The following is a 14,941-nucleotide window of genomic DNA, read 5'->3' as shown; positions in this document are numbered from 1 at the left end:
TGTGGAGAGCACGACTAATAGTTGTCCTGTGGACAGATTCTCCCACCTGAGCTGTGGATCTCTGCAGCTCCTCCAGAGTTACCATGGACCTCTTGGCTGCTTCTCTGATGAATGCTCTCCTTGCCCGGCCTGTCGGTTTAGGTGGACGGCCATGTCTTGGTAGGTTTGCAGTTGTGCCATACTCTTTCCACTTTCGGATGATGGATTGAACAGTGATCTGTGAGATGTTCAAAGCTTGGAATATTTTTTTATAACCTAACCCTGCTTTAAACTTCTCCACAACTTTATCCCTGACCTGTCTGGTGTGTTCCTTGGTTTTCATGATGTTGTTTGTTCACTGAGGTTCTCTAACAAACCTCTGAGGGCTTCACATAACTGCTGGATTTATATTGTTACAAAATTACACATAGGTGGGCTCTATTTACTAATTAGGTGACTTCTGAAGTCAATTGGTTCCACTAGATTTTAGTTAGGGGTATCAGAGTAAAGGGGGCTGAATACAAACGCACGTCACACTTTTCAGATATTTATTTGTAAAAAATGGTGAAAACCATTTATCATTTTCCTTCCACTTCACAATTATGTGCCTCTTTGTGTTGGTCTATCACATAAAATCCCAATAAAATACATTTATGTTTTTGGTTGTAACATGAAAAAATGTGGAAATTTCAAGGGGTAAGAATACTTTTTCAAGGCACTGTATACACTATATTGCCAAAAGTATTGGGACGCCTGCCTTTACAAGCACATGAATGTTAATGGCATCCCAGTCTTAGTCCGTAGGGTTCAATATTGTGTTGGCCCACCCTTTGCAGCTATAACAGCTTCAACTCTCAGTGTCTGACCTCACAAAGGCGCTTCAGGAAGAATGGTCAAACATTCCCATAGACACACTCCTAAACCTTGTGGACCTTCCCAGAAGAGTTGAAGCTGTTATAGCTGCAAAGGGAGGGCCAACTCAATATTGAACCCTACGGACTAAGACTGGGATGCCATTAAAGTTCATGTGCGTGTAAAGGTAGGCGTCCCAATGCTTTTGGTAATATAGTATATATAATTAGCACATTCACAGCACCAGTCCCTGCCCTCAAGGAGCTTATCATCTAAGGTCCCCACCTCACAGACATATATACAGTACATTTACTAGGGCCAATTTAGACAGTAGCCAGTTAACTTACAACCATGGTTTTGGAGTGTAGGCAGAAACAGGAGTAATCCCACACAGGTACAAGGAAAACATGCAAATTCCAGGAAGGTAGTGCCACAGTTGGGATATGAACAGATGCCCCTAGTTCTGCTAGGTGGAAGCACTAATCACTTAGCTACTGTGCTGTCCATACTGCATTGGGTGCACATTAAGAATGTGGTGCATGTACATTGTTACTAAGCACTTTCATCAGCCGATTTAAACCCCTTTAAGACCGGGCCTTTTTCTAACATTTGTTGTTTACAAGTAAAACCCCCAAACATTTTATATACATACTGTATATATATACACACACACAGTATCTCACAAAAGTGAGTACACCCCTCACATTTTTGTAAATCTTTTACTATTTTTTTTTCATGTGACAACACTGAAGAAATGACACTTTGCTACAATGTAAAGTAGTGAGTGTACAGCTTGTATAATGCAATATGATTATATGCAATAAAAAAAAATGTCACTTGAAAAAAAAAAAATATATATATATATATTTCTCCTTTAAAAGCATTGGGAAGAACTGATGTTTGACGTCGCTTCCGCCCTCCAATGCTATAGAGCCGAGCGGGGGCCATCTTCCCCTCCCTCACTCGGCATCCAGGCATGTTGATGGGGACAAGGGCCTTGTCCCCACAACCCTTGCCCGGTGGTTGTGGGGGTCTGCAGGTGGGGGGCTTATCAGAATCTGGAAGTCCCCTTTAACAAGGGGACCCCCAGATCCTGCCCCCCTCCCCATGTGAATGGGTATCGGGTACACTGTACCCCTACGATTTCACCAAAAAAAGTGTCCAAAACAGTAAAAATTACAGGAGACACTTTGGAAAAAGTCCTTTATTAAAAAATAAAAATGTTCCGCAATGTAAATCCATCTTCTATGACAGCACCCAACGGACTGAAAAAAGAAAAAAAAAAAGCAACAACTCCGCCTCCATGGGAAGCGTCCCGCACACTGCAGGCTTCTCGCTTTGACAGCTGTTATATAACTGAGGGCGAGGCCACCCGGTGATGTAAACGGGTGACCCCGCCCCCTCTGATGCCACGTGACGTCAGAGGAAGGCAGGGTCACCCGTTTACGTTCAGGAGAGGGGGCGCTCTCTCACCCCCCCTTTTCCTGAGGCCTGCCAGGTTGCGTGCTCGCATAAGGGTCTGGTATGGATTTTGGGGGGACCCCTACACCATTTTTTTTATTTTGGCGCAGAGTTCTCCTTAAAATCTATACCAGACCTGAAGGGCCTGGTATGGATTTTGGGGGGACCCCCATGCAATTTGCCGCAGGGTTCCCCTTAATATTCATACCAGAACCAAAGGGCCTGGTAATGGACTGGGGGGGACCCATGCCGTTTTTTTTATTGATTTTTATCTATATCACCGAGAGCCGACAATTCATTACAGCTGCGAGCAGTTTTAAATGACGTTTTTTCCTTTAGAAATTTCATTTTGCTGTGGTATTGTTCTAAACACGGGAAAACTGCGCCACTTTACAGGCATACTAAGGGGACCCCCCAGGCACGATATTTAAAGGAATATTACATTTTTATTGTTTCACTTTAAACATTATTAAAATCACTGGTCCTGAAAAAAACGGCTGTTTTTAAAACTTTTTTTTTTTTTGCATTGATACATGTCTCCTGTCCCCAAACACTTTTTATGGACATTTTTTATGGAAACTTACATTTGACTCGAACATCGGGCTCATCCCTAGTATGTTATATACTATACGGACTGCACTATATACTCTGAACTAGAGGTCGGCCGATGGCTGATATATGATGCAGATTTTTGCAGCCGATATTTTAGGCTGTTTTTTTTTTTTTTCCTTCTTCTCATAAAGTCACCCACTCCCGCTCCACTCCCCCTTGCTTGGTCCTGTCACTCTACCACACACTTAATGTCCTCAGTACAGATTGCACTGGTTGGCACTGGCAGGTAGCACCGGTTGGCACTGGCAAGTGGCATTGGTTAGCACTGTTTGGCATTGACAGGTGGCACTGGTTGGCACTGATTGGCACTGACAGATGACACTGGTTGGCACTGGCAGGTGGCACTGACAGGTGGCACTGACAGATGACACTGGTTGGCACTGGCAGGTGGCACTGACAGATGGCACTGGTTGGCACTGGCAAGTGGCACTGGTTGGCACTGACAGGTAGCACTGATTGGCACTGGCAGGTGGCACTGATTGGCACTGATTGGCACTAACAGTTGGCACTGATTGGCACTGGCAGGTTTCACACTGAGCCGATATAGTGTAACTGTGTGTGAAACTGACATATGTAACTGAATGCAGAGAGAGACCAGCTGTCAAAATTTAGTGGTGATGTTGGGGTGGGCGAGACCCAGCAGCTATCAAACACCAGCCAATGATTGGGCTGCTTAAGTAAGGGACGGGGCCACATACACGTAGGGGCCCGCCCAGATCTCATCACATTGGCTGGTGTTTGATACACACTCACGGCTCTGGCAAGCGTCAAGCGCCGCGCCGCTCTGCCAATGGAGTGTGCAGAAGGGAGGAGAAACACATGTGGGCATGGTGCGGTCAATGTTAAATATCGGCCTAATTTGGATAATAATCGGCCGATGCCGATTTCTCAAAAATGGCCAAATATTGACCAGAGTCGACCTCTACTCTGAACTGCATTATATATACTATACAGCCTGTACTATATACTCTGAACTGCCTTATATACACACAATATGGACTCACTGTACTATATACTCTGAACTGCATTATATATACTACACTAACTGCACTATATACTCTGATCTGTATACCACTACACTGACTGACTGCACACTACACTACCTGCCTAATCTCCATTCATTCACTTTATATGGCCACCGTGTAAGCAGCAGCCTTATATAGTGTGGGGCATTGACTTGATCGCGCTGTGATTGGCCAAAGCATGCAGGTCAGGTGCATGCTTTGGCCAATCAGCAGCCGTCAATGGGGTGCCCCACGGTGCTCACAATTTGCTGTGAACAAACGAACATCGGGACCATCCCTACTAGCCATCAGCCGCATCGGATTGGTTCCGGGTACTGACGGCTGGTACTGACGGCTCCGGTAAGCTCGGTAAGACCAGGAAGGGGTGGGGGGCACTTCTCCCGCCCCTATAAAAGTGATCCCGTGGCAAATTGGCTGCAGGGATCGCTTTTATCTGAAAGGCAGGCCGCCTAAGGGAAAAAACGTAACCGCAGCTATGGCATCTAGCTGCTGCCATATTGTATTTAATGTCAAAATCATGCTGTGCATTCCCAGTTAGGCGGACGGTAAGTGATTATAAACCCCTACATATACCCACTGAAGTGACTGGTCTCAGGTGATACAACAAAGCCTCCTACATAGGTTGTACCTGTTTATCTGCAGTCTTCCCGTTTCTACATCTATTCAAAATGCAGAATTTCTACAGCTGGTCTGAGCTTTCAGAAAGCAGGGGGCAGAGAGCTGCAATTACACTCTGCAGAGCTCATTGAGAGATAATTAGTGGGGAGGGACATCCCCCCCCCTTCACACAGCACACAGGAACAGAGCTGAGGCTGTCAATCACAGGCTGTGCGCTGGAGTTCCTTCCCCTGTCACCTTTTTTCTCTTGTTGTCAGGAAAACTTGTCAAAAGTGACCCATGCTGCTAGAAGAGGAACAAAGCAGCAGACAAAAATGCCACTTAGTGCTCTGGATTGAGACAAGTACACACTATAGAGGGGATATGCTTTGTTCATATTTTATGTCTGAAATTTACAGCCACTTTAAAGAGGAACTGCAGTCTGCTCACATAATCTGTAATAAAAACATCTTTGCCTTTCTGAAGCTTCCCTCCAACCACTTTGCATATTATTTTATATATACTGTGATTCTGTACTTGCCAAATGCATAGCTCCCAACTGTCCCTGATTTGGAGCAATGTCCCTCTGTCCCTCTTTCCTCCTCATTTGTCCCTCATTTTGGTCTGATCTATATAGTTGTATATAAAATGCACTTTTTATCTATCAAAAAGCATTCTCCAGCACTAAACCTTTCACCTGATTTCTAAATTGCTGCATTTGTAAATTCCAAAAGCCAATACAAAGGAATAGTAGTGGTAAAAAAGCACTTGTGGGTTTAACCAATCTTATTATTTTTTTTTTGTACAATTCTCCTTTAAGGGGGTGTGGCAAAGGGCGTGCCCTATACCTGCATACTTTTGCTGATAGGTGTCCCTCATTCCCATATCAAAAAGTTGGGAGGTGTGCAAATATGCGGCAGAAATCTCCCTCCACTGAGTCTGGCTGCAACAAAGTTAACTGTGGGCACCTGAAGCTGCTTCCTGTTCACTTCCTGGATTTACACAGAGGCACACCTCCAGCTCTGCAGCTCTCATTAGCCCTCTTATGACTCACCCCCCCTACCTTCCTGGCAAACTCTCACAAGAGTGAGAGAGAGAGCTGTGCATGGTGTCGTAAGCCTAGGCTAAGGACCAGATGGGAAACAGGAAGTGGGCTGTATAAGGTATTGACTGGCAGAAAAAAAAAAGTTTTAATATCCAAAGTTAAAAACAACAACAAGGGCAGAAGATTTCATAGATGGACAGATATAACTGAAGGTCCACTTTAAGATCTCCTTCCTAAGTATATTGCCATGTTAGCAGTTATGATATATCTACAAAGAAATGTAAAGAAACGTTTGTTTGTGTTTGGGATTCCCCCGTATCAGCTGTCAGTACTCACTCGCTCCTTTGGGGTAGGCGGCGAAATGGAAGGCGTACAGGTAAGGCAGCAGCAGGCTGGTCCCCAATAACCAGGTCATTGTGTTGTCCATCCTCCCGGGTCCTATGTCTCCGATCAGAGTCCTCACCTCGCCATGCCTGTGGCTGCACCGGCCCCTCGACTATTCAAACTTTCGACCGTCCAGGCTGTGACATCCTTCACGGAACGCTTCCAACGAGGGGTCTTCCTGGCTACGTCACCCCAAAAACACTCAGCTGCTGCCTTAACCCCTTTGTGGTTCCTCCAGCGGGGAATCCCAAGGAGAAGCAGCTGAGTTATACGAGTTCACGGCTTCAGCAGGTTAGGAGTGGAGAGACGCTGACAACCAGGGGGGGCGCCGCAGACGAGGGAGGGGGGGGGAGAGGACTCATGCAGGTACTGACGGAGAACACAACTCACACTTGTCTGAGGAAGAGAGGATGTCTCGGTAATAATAGCAGTCAACCCCCATCCTGACCTGGCAAGAAGTCTGGAAAATCGCTCTCTGGCCAATACATGTGTTTGCAATAACATACATTCTTCATCAGTGACGCCATCGCACCAAAAAAACTAATTAAATATCAACTAATTTATGGTGTGTGTGGTGGTGACATCGAAATAGAAACCATTGTCTCGTCTGAGATTTTAATTATGCTCTCTAACATAAAAGAGATTACATTCCTGTCTGGTTACAATATGCAGAAAAAGGATCCTTTTTTCAGAAAAAATTTCCACCTTTTATTATTAAAAAAGAAGTCTGTGAACTCCAATCCAGTGACCTTGCCTAGGCTGAGATGATGTCATCAGTCTGCTCCAGGTAGGAGAAAGCGGTGACCCCCCCACCACCACCCCAACCACCCCAGTGATCCGACTGCAACATTGTACCTTTGTAGAAACCCACACAGTTATAGGGCGTACACACAGTCGGACTTTGTTCGGACATTCCGACAACAAAATCCTAGGATTTTTTCCGACAGATGTTGGCTCAAACTTGTTTTGTCTACACACGGTCGCACAAAGTTGTCGGAAAATCCGATCGTTCTAAACGCGGTGACGTAAAACACGTACGTCGGGACTATAAACGGGGCAGTGGCCAATAGCTTTCATCTCTTTATTTATGCTGAGCATGCGTGGCACTTTGTCCGTCGGATTTGTGTACACACGATCGGAATTTCCGACAACGGCTTTTGTTGTCGGAAAATTTTATCTCCTGCTCTCCAACTTTGTGTGTCGGAAAATCCGATGGAAAATGTCCGATGGAGCCCACACACGGTCGGAATTTCCGACAACACGCTCCGATCGGACATTATCCATCGGAAAATCCGACCGTGTGTACGGGGCATTAGAAGTTGCAACAGGGTCTGTTCTGTGTCAAGACATTTGCGAACACAGCCAGGCACCAAAAATTGCATGATTGTGTCATCTGTAAACCAACATCTCACTCCTAGAAGTAGATGGTGACCACCGAACAAATACATGAACAAAGACAGCTCCTTCATTATGGAGAGAAAAGAGGTGAATGCATTGTCAGGGGGATTACTGTGTTCTCTGTGAGAGGTAATAAATACCTGGAAGTGTTGCACTGGTACATTACATACCATGCATGTTCTTATGTAGAGCATGTTTTAAAAGGGTAATTCTTCCCAATGACTAATTTCTGCCTCTCAGATAAGTTCCCACTGACACCATTGATCTTTTTAGCTATCTGTAAGAGGGTAATTCTTCCCACTGACCACAAGTGTTAGGAGCATTCTTCCCAGTCACCTCCAATGTAAGGAGCATTCTTCCCAGTCACCTCCAATGTAAGGAGCATCTATCTCACTGACCTCCAATGTAAGGAGCATTCTTCTCACTGACTTCCAAAGTAAGGAGCATTCTTCTCACTAACCACCAATGTAAGGAACATTCTTCTCACTGATCACCAATGTAAGGAACATTCTTCTCACTGATCACCAATGTAAGGAGCATTCTTCTCACTGATCACCAATGTAAGGATCATTCTTCTCACTGATCACCAATGTAAGGAACATTCTTCTCACTGACCACCAATGTAAGGAGCATTCTTCTCACTGATCACCAATGTAAGGATCATTCTTCTCACTGATCACCAATGTAAGGAACATTCTTCTCACTGACCACCAATGTAAGGAGCATTCTTCTCACTGATCACCAATGTAAGGATCATTCTTCTCACTGATCACCAATGTAAGGATCATTCTTCTCACTGATCACCAATGTAAGGAACATTCTTCTCACTGACCACCAATGTAAGGAGCATTCTTCTCACTGATCACCAATGTAAGGATCATTCTTCTCACTGATCACCAATGTAAGGAACATTCTTCTCACTGATCACCAATGTAAGGATCATTCTTCTCACTGATCACCAATGTAAGGATCATTCTTCTCACTGATCACCAATGTAAGGAACATTCTTCTCACTGATCACCAATGTAAGGAACATTCTTCTCACTGACCACCAATGTAAGGAACATTCTTCTCACTGATCACCAATGTAAGGAGCATTCTTCTCACTGATCACCAATGTAAGGAACAGTCTTCCCACTGATCACCAATGTAAGGAGCGTTCTTCTCACTGATCACCAATGTAAGGAACATTCTTCTCACTGATCACCAATGTAAGGAACATTCTTCTCACTGACTTCCAATGTAAGGAACATTCTTCTCACTGATCACCAATGTAAGGAACATTCTTCTCACTGATCACCAATGTAAGGAACATTCTTCCCACTGACTTCCAATGTAAGGAGCATTCTTCCCACTGACTTCCAATGTAAGGAGCAATCTTCCTAATGACCACCATCTAATGTAAGGAGCATTCTTCTCACTGACCTCCAATGTAAGGAGTCTTCTTTCCACTGACCACCAATGTAAGGAGCATTCTTCTCACTAACCACCAATGTAAGGAACATTCTTCCCACTGACCTCCAATGTAAGGAACATTCTTCTCACTAACCACCAATGTAAGGAACATTCTTCTCACTGACCACCAATGTAAGGAGCATTCTTCTCACTAACCACCAGTGGCGTAGCGTGGGGGGTGCGAGGGGGGCATAGGCCCCGGGCGCAACATTTGGGGGGGGCGACATCCTGCTCCAGTATGTGTCACCCTCTCTCCATACAGCTAAATTCTGTTCTGTGACCCCGCGCTCCGGCCGCCATGATAATTCTCAGGCCGGCCCCTGGCGCCCTGTGATTGGGCGAAAGGGGTCATGTGCGGCAGGTGGGGCTGGCCTGTACTCAATGGGGGGGGGGGGGCGGGGCTGGCCTTTGTTGTGGCCGCCGTCTTCTCCTGCTCCTCCTCTCCAGCCCGGGTCACCAATCATGACGGCCGTTGCGGAAGGCAGTCTGTGGCCGCCGTCTTCTCCTCCTCTCCTCCTCCTCTCCGGCCCGGGTCACTGAACATCATGACCCTGTCGGCCGTCGCGGCAGGCAGTCTGTGGCCGCTGTCTTCTCCTCCTCTCCTCCTCTCTGGCCCGGGTCACTGATCATCATGTCCCCGCCGGGGCAGGCAGTGTGACAGTCGGCGGGGCAGAGGCACAGCAGATGGAAGAAAAAAAGGTAAGAGACTCACTCGGCCCGGGGGGGAGTAGATATGGTCTGAGGAGAGTGAGCAGCCAGAAAGTTAGCGTATAGTGTAATGTATAGTGTTGTAGGTAGTGTATAATGTATTGTGTGTAGTGTATTGGTCTGTGGGTAGAGTGTTGTGTAGCAGTCAGTATGTAGTGTATTGAGTAGTAGTGGTCTGTGTCTAGTGTATTGTGTAGTGGTCAGTGTGTAGTGTAGTGGTCAGTGTGTAGTGTAGTGGTGTGTAGTGGTCAGTGTGGTGTGTGGTTGGTGTGTAGTGTAGTGTAGTGGTCAGTGTGTAGTGTAGTGGTGTGTGGTTGGTGTGTAGTGTAGTGGTCAGTGTGTAGTGTAGTGTAGTGGTCAGTGTGGTGTGTAGTGTAGTGGTCAGTGTGGTGTGTAGTGGTTAGTGGTGTGTAGTGGTTAGTGGTGGTCAGTGTGGTGTGTAGTGGTCAGTGTTGTGTGTAGTGGTCAGTGTGTAGTGGTTAGTGGTCAGTGTGTAGTGTAGTGGTCAGTGTGTAGTGTAGTGGTCAGGGTGTAGTGTAGTGGTCAGTGTGGTGTGTGGTCAGCGTGTAGTGGTCAGTGTGTAGTGTAGTAGTCAGTGTGGTGTGTAGTGTGTAGTGGTCAGTGTGTAGTGGTCAGTGTGTAGTGGTCAGTGTGTAGTGTGGTCAGTGTGTAGTGGTCAGTGTGTAGTGGTTAGTGGTGTGTAGTGGTCAGTGTGTAGTGGTTAGTGGTGTGTAGTGGTTAGTGGTCAGTGTGTAGTGGTTAGTGGTGTGTAGTGGTCAGTGTGTAGTGGTTAGTGGTGTGTAGTGGTCAGTGTGTAGTGGTTAGTGGTGTGTAGTGGTCAGTGTTTAGTGGTGTGTAGTGTAGTGGTCAGTGGATAGTGTAGTGTATTGTGTAGTAGTATAGTGTAGTGGTCAGTATAGGAATCAGGTAGGTCAGTGTGTGGTGTTTAGTGTAGTGGTTAGTGTGGTGTGTAGTGGTCAGTGGATAGTGTATTGTGTAGTGGGTAGTGTAGTAGTATAGTGTAGTGGTCAGTATAGGAATCAGGTAGGTTGGTGTGGTGTGTAGTGTAGTGGTCAGTGTATAGTCGATTGTGTACTGGATTGTATAGTGTAGTGGTCAGTGTGTAGTGTAGTGGTCGATGTAGGAATCGTGTAGGTTGGTGGGGTGTGTAGTGGTCAGTATAGGAATCAGGTAGGTCAGTGTGTAGTGTAGTGGTCCTTGTAGGAATCGGGTAGGTCAGTGTAAGGGTCAGTATAGGAATGAGATAGGTCAGTGTATTGTATAGTGTAGTAGTATAGTGTAGTGGTCAGTATAGGAATCATATTAGTGGTCAGGTAGGTCAGTATTATTGTAGGAAGGGAAGGGACTCAGGGAGTGCGAATTGTCCGCAGGTTAGGGGGCGCAAATTACTTGCCTTGCCCCGGGTGCTGGCAATCCACGCTACGCCACTGCTAACCACCAATGTAAGGAACATTCTTCTCACTAACCACCAATGTAAGGAGCATTCTTCTCACTGACCACCAATGTAAGGAGTATTCTTCCCACTGACCATCGCACTAATATACAGTTAGGTCCATATATTTTTGGACACATGCACAATGTTCATACTTTTGGCTCTGTATGCCACCAGAATACAATTAAGACAAAACAATCCAAATGAATGTGAAGCGCAGACTTTCAGCTTTAATTCAAGGGGTTAAACATAAATATCAAGTACAAATTTTGGGAACTGTAACAATTTTTATACACAGTCCCCCCATGTTCAGGGGCTCAAAATGTAATTGGACAAGTGAATATAATCATAAACAAAATGTTCATTTTTAATATTTTGTTGAGAATCCTTTACTGGCAATGACTGCCTGATGTCTGGAACCCATGGACATTACCAAAGACTGGGTTCCCTTCTTTCTGATGCTTTGCCAGGCTCTAACGGCAGCTGTCTTCAGTTGTTCTTTGTTTGTGGGTCTTTCTGCCTTTAGTTTTGCCTTCAGCAGGTGAAAAGCATGCTCAATTGGGTTGAGATCAGGTGATTGACTTGGTCATTGCAGAATATTCCACTACTTTTCCTTCCAAAGCTCCTGGGTTGCTTTGCAGTGTGTTTTGAATCATTGCCCATCTGTACTGTGAAGCTCCATCCAATCAACTTTGCTGCATTTGGCTGAATCTGGGCTGACAGTATATCTCTAAACACTGCAGAATTCATCCGACTGCTTCTGTCTTCTGTCACATCATCAATAAACACCAATGACCCAGTGCCACTGGAAACCATGCATGCCCATGCTATCACAATGCCTCCACCATGTTTTATAGATGACGTTGTGTGCTTTGGATCATGAGCTATTCCAAGCCTTCTCCACACTTTTTTCTTCCCGTCACTCTGGTAAAGATTATCCGTCCAGAGAATGCTTTTCCAGAACCGGTCTGGCTTTTTTAGATGTTTTTTTAGCAAAGTCTAATCTGGCTTTTCTATTCTTCAGGCTTATGAATGGTTTACACCTTGTGGTGAACCCTCTGTATTTGCTCTTGTGAAGTCTTCTCTTGATTGTAGACTTTGACAATGATACGCCCACCTCCTGGAGAGTGTCCTTTACTTGTCTGGATGTTGTGAATGGGTTTCTCTTTACCATAGAGAGGATCCTGCGATCATCCACCACTGTTGTCTTCCATGGACATCCAGGCCTTTTTATGTTGCTGAGCTCACCAGTGTGTTTTTCTTTCCTCAGAATGTACCAAACTGTTGATTTGGCCACTCCTAATGTTGCTGCTATTTCTCTGATGGATTTGTATAATTTTTGAAGCCTTACAATGGCCTGTTTCACTTGCATGGACACCTCCTTTGAACGCATGATGTAGGTTCACAGAAATAGATTCCAAATGCAAATACCACACTTAGAATCAACTCCAGACATTTTACCCGCTTAATTGATGAAGAAATAACGAAGGAGTAGCCCACAGCTGGCCATGAAACGGCTTTTGAGTCCATTGTCCAATTACTTTCGGTCCCTTTAAAAAGGGGGGCCGGCTGTTCTTAAGAGCTGTAATTCCTAAACCCTTCCCCCAATTTGGATGTACATACCCTCAAATTGAACCTGAGAGTGTGCATTTTCAGCCTGTATCCATTATATAACTATAGCTTGAATATGTTGTGGTAAATACCTGAAAAAATCTAAAATTGTGCCTGTGTCCAAATATATATGGACCTAAGTGTATCATAAGCTTTAGAGATAGTAATTTTTAAGCAGGAGTTCCCAGAGAGCAGCAAGTTATTTTCACTGGTTCCCCTGTGTTGAACAGGTTGAGAAAAGCTGCCCCATATTGTGCACTTGTCTTAATCCAGAGGACTAAGTGTAATTTCGGTCTGTTGCCAGGCTCCGCTGGTATTAGCATGAATTACTTCTGACCAGCTTTGCTGACACCAGGGGCGTTGCTAGGTCTACAAAAGATCTGGGGCTAGAGCTGATAGCAGCGTAGTAAAGAAAGTCATACGCTTGGGCGGGCATTCACATGTATATATAGTAATATACGTGTGTGTGTGTGTATATATGTCCCCAGAGAGCCCCCCACTTACATCAGGGTCCCCAGAGAGTCCCCCCTTACATCAGGGTCCCTAGAGAGCCTCCTTCTTACATCAGAGTCCTCAGAGAGCCTCCCCTTTTCATCAGGGTACCCAGAGGGCCCCCCATTTACATCAGGGTTCCCAGAGAGCCCCCCTTACATTAGGGTCCCCAGAGAGACTCCCCCTTAAATCTGGGTCCTTAGAGAGCCTCTGCCTTAAAATCAGGGTCCCCAGAGAGCCTCTCCCTTGCATCAGGGTCCCTAGAGAGCCCCCCCTTACATAAGGGTCCCCAGAGAGCCTCCCCTCCCCTTTGGGGACCCCTGCAGAGACTCGGGGCTATTGGCCCCAGATTCGGGGCTATAGCCCCAAAAGCCACCCCCTAGCAACGCCCCTGGCTGACACCAAGAGAAAAAAGGTAACAGGGGAGGGACCCCCAGCTAATTGACAGCCTCAGCTCTGTTCCTGTATGCTGTGTGAAGAGGGGTGTTTCCCGTCCCTCCAATCAGCTCTCAGACCTCTCCTCACTGAGCTCTGCCGTGTGAAACTCCAGCTCTCTGCCCCCTGCTTTCTGACAGCTCAGACAAGCTTTATAAATTCAGGACTTTGAAGGGCTGTAGAGAAGAGGATATGTTGCAGATAAACAGGTACAACTTATGTAGAAGGATTTGCTTAATCTCTGTGTATCACCTGAGGCCAATCATTTCACTGGGTATAGGTAGGGTTTACATCTACTTAAATTAATTACTGTATGTACTCGAGTATAGGCCGACCCGAATATAAGCCGAGGCACCTAGTTTTACCACAAAAAACTGGGAAAACGTATTGACTCAAGTATAAGCCTATCGGTTCCCATGAAATGCAGTCTGCCCGTGCCCATCATGTACATCCTATCAGTGCCCATGAAATGCAGTCTGCCCGTGCCCATCATGTACAGCCAATCAGTGCCCATGAAATGCAACCTGTCAGTGCCCATCGTGTACAGCCTATCAGTGCCCATGACATGCAGCCTGCCAGTGCCCATCAGGTACAGCCTACCAGTGCCTGGTAATGCGATGTCACCATGTCACGCTGTGTGTCAGAGCTGAATCTGAGTCACCGTGCAGCCACTGTAACGATGTCCCGCCTCCTATGACACACGGCACAATGATTCCTAGCATTGGATCAGTGTGTCGTCTATCACAAGAGGCGGTCTAGGAGGCGGGACATCGTTACAGTGGCTGCACTGCGATTCAGATCTCTGACACACAGCATGAGATCACGCTACCAGGCACTGGGGAGGCTGCATCTCATGACACTTGTGAGAAGAGCAAGAGGGAGGGGAAGCTGACGGGGCGCCGGGCGGATACAGGTGCAGCACCCAGCGGCATGGCCCCACCCCTTTTTTGGCCGCATTTTCGGGACATTTTTTTCTTAAGTGGGACCCTCACTTGAGTATAAGCCGAGGGGGGTTTTTTCAGCCTAAAAAAAATGTGCTGAAAAACTCGGCTTATACTCGAGTATATACGGTAAGTATTCGTGCAAAGCTCTTTTGTTTTTCCCATTTTAGCCATCTGTGTCTCATTGTGAAGATTTCCCTCTCACGTCATCTTCCATATTCCCATAGCCAAAATGGGGAGTGAGAAAAAATCCCTCTGAACTGAGGGAATCCCTGGTTGTCACCAGAATGAGTGTCCCCATTTAAAGATTTCCCTTCTATTCCTGTCCTGGTGACTACCTAAAATTTGGGATTTTCTTTCACTCTCAGTTATAAAGGTAAACAGGACAAATAGAGAGGGTGACTCTCCCTAACGGGGACACAGACAGCAATAAAAACCTGACAGGGGTTCTAATCCCTCTCCACTCTATTCAAAACTAAAAAAAAAAAGTTTT

At 45.9% G+C, this 14,941-nt stretch overlaps 1 protein-coding gene across 1 annotated transcript in view; it reads right to left on the bottom strand.

Moving 5' to 3' along the window:
* Positions 1–6,358, bottom strand: part of PAMR1 (peptidase domain containing associated with muscle regeneration 1) — an 83,942-nt gene extending 77,584 nt beyond the window's left edge. Inside the window, exon 1 of the mRNA XM_073604199.1 lies at positions 5,908–6,358. Coding sequence (XP_073460300.1) covers positions 5,908–5,998 — 91 coding nt within the window. The 5' untranslated portion in view covers positions 5,999–6,358. The remainder of the gene's footprint in view (positions 1–5,907) is intronic.
* Positions 6,359–14,941: the final 8,583 nt, after the last annotated feature.

The sequence above is a fragment of the Aquarana catesbeiana genome, linkage group LG11 (genome assembly GCF_042186555.1).
Source record: "Aquarana catesbeiana isolate 2022-GZ linkage group LG11, ASM4218655v1, whole genome shotgun sequence".
NCBI lineage: Eukaryota > Metazoa > Chordata > Amphibia > Anura > Ranidae > Aquarana > Aquarana catesbeiana.
This window is presented reverse-complemented; position numbering and strand designations above follow the sequence as displayed.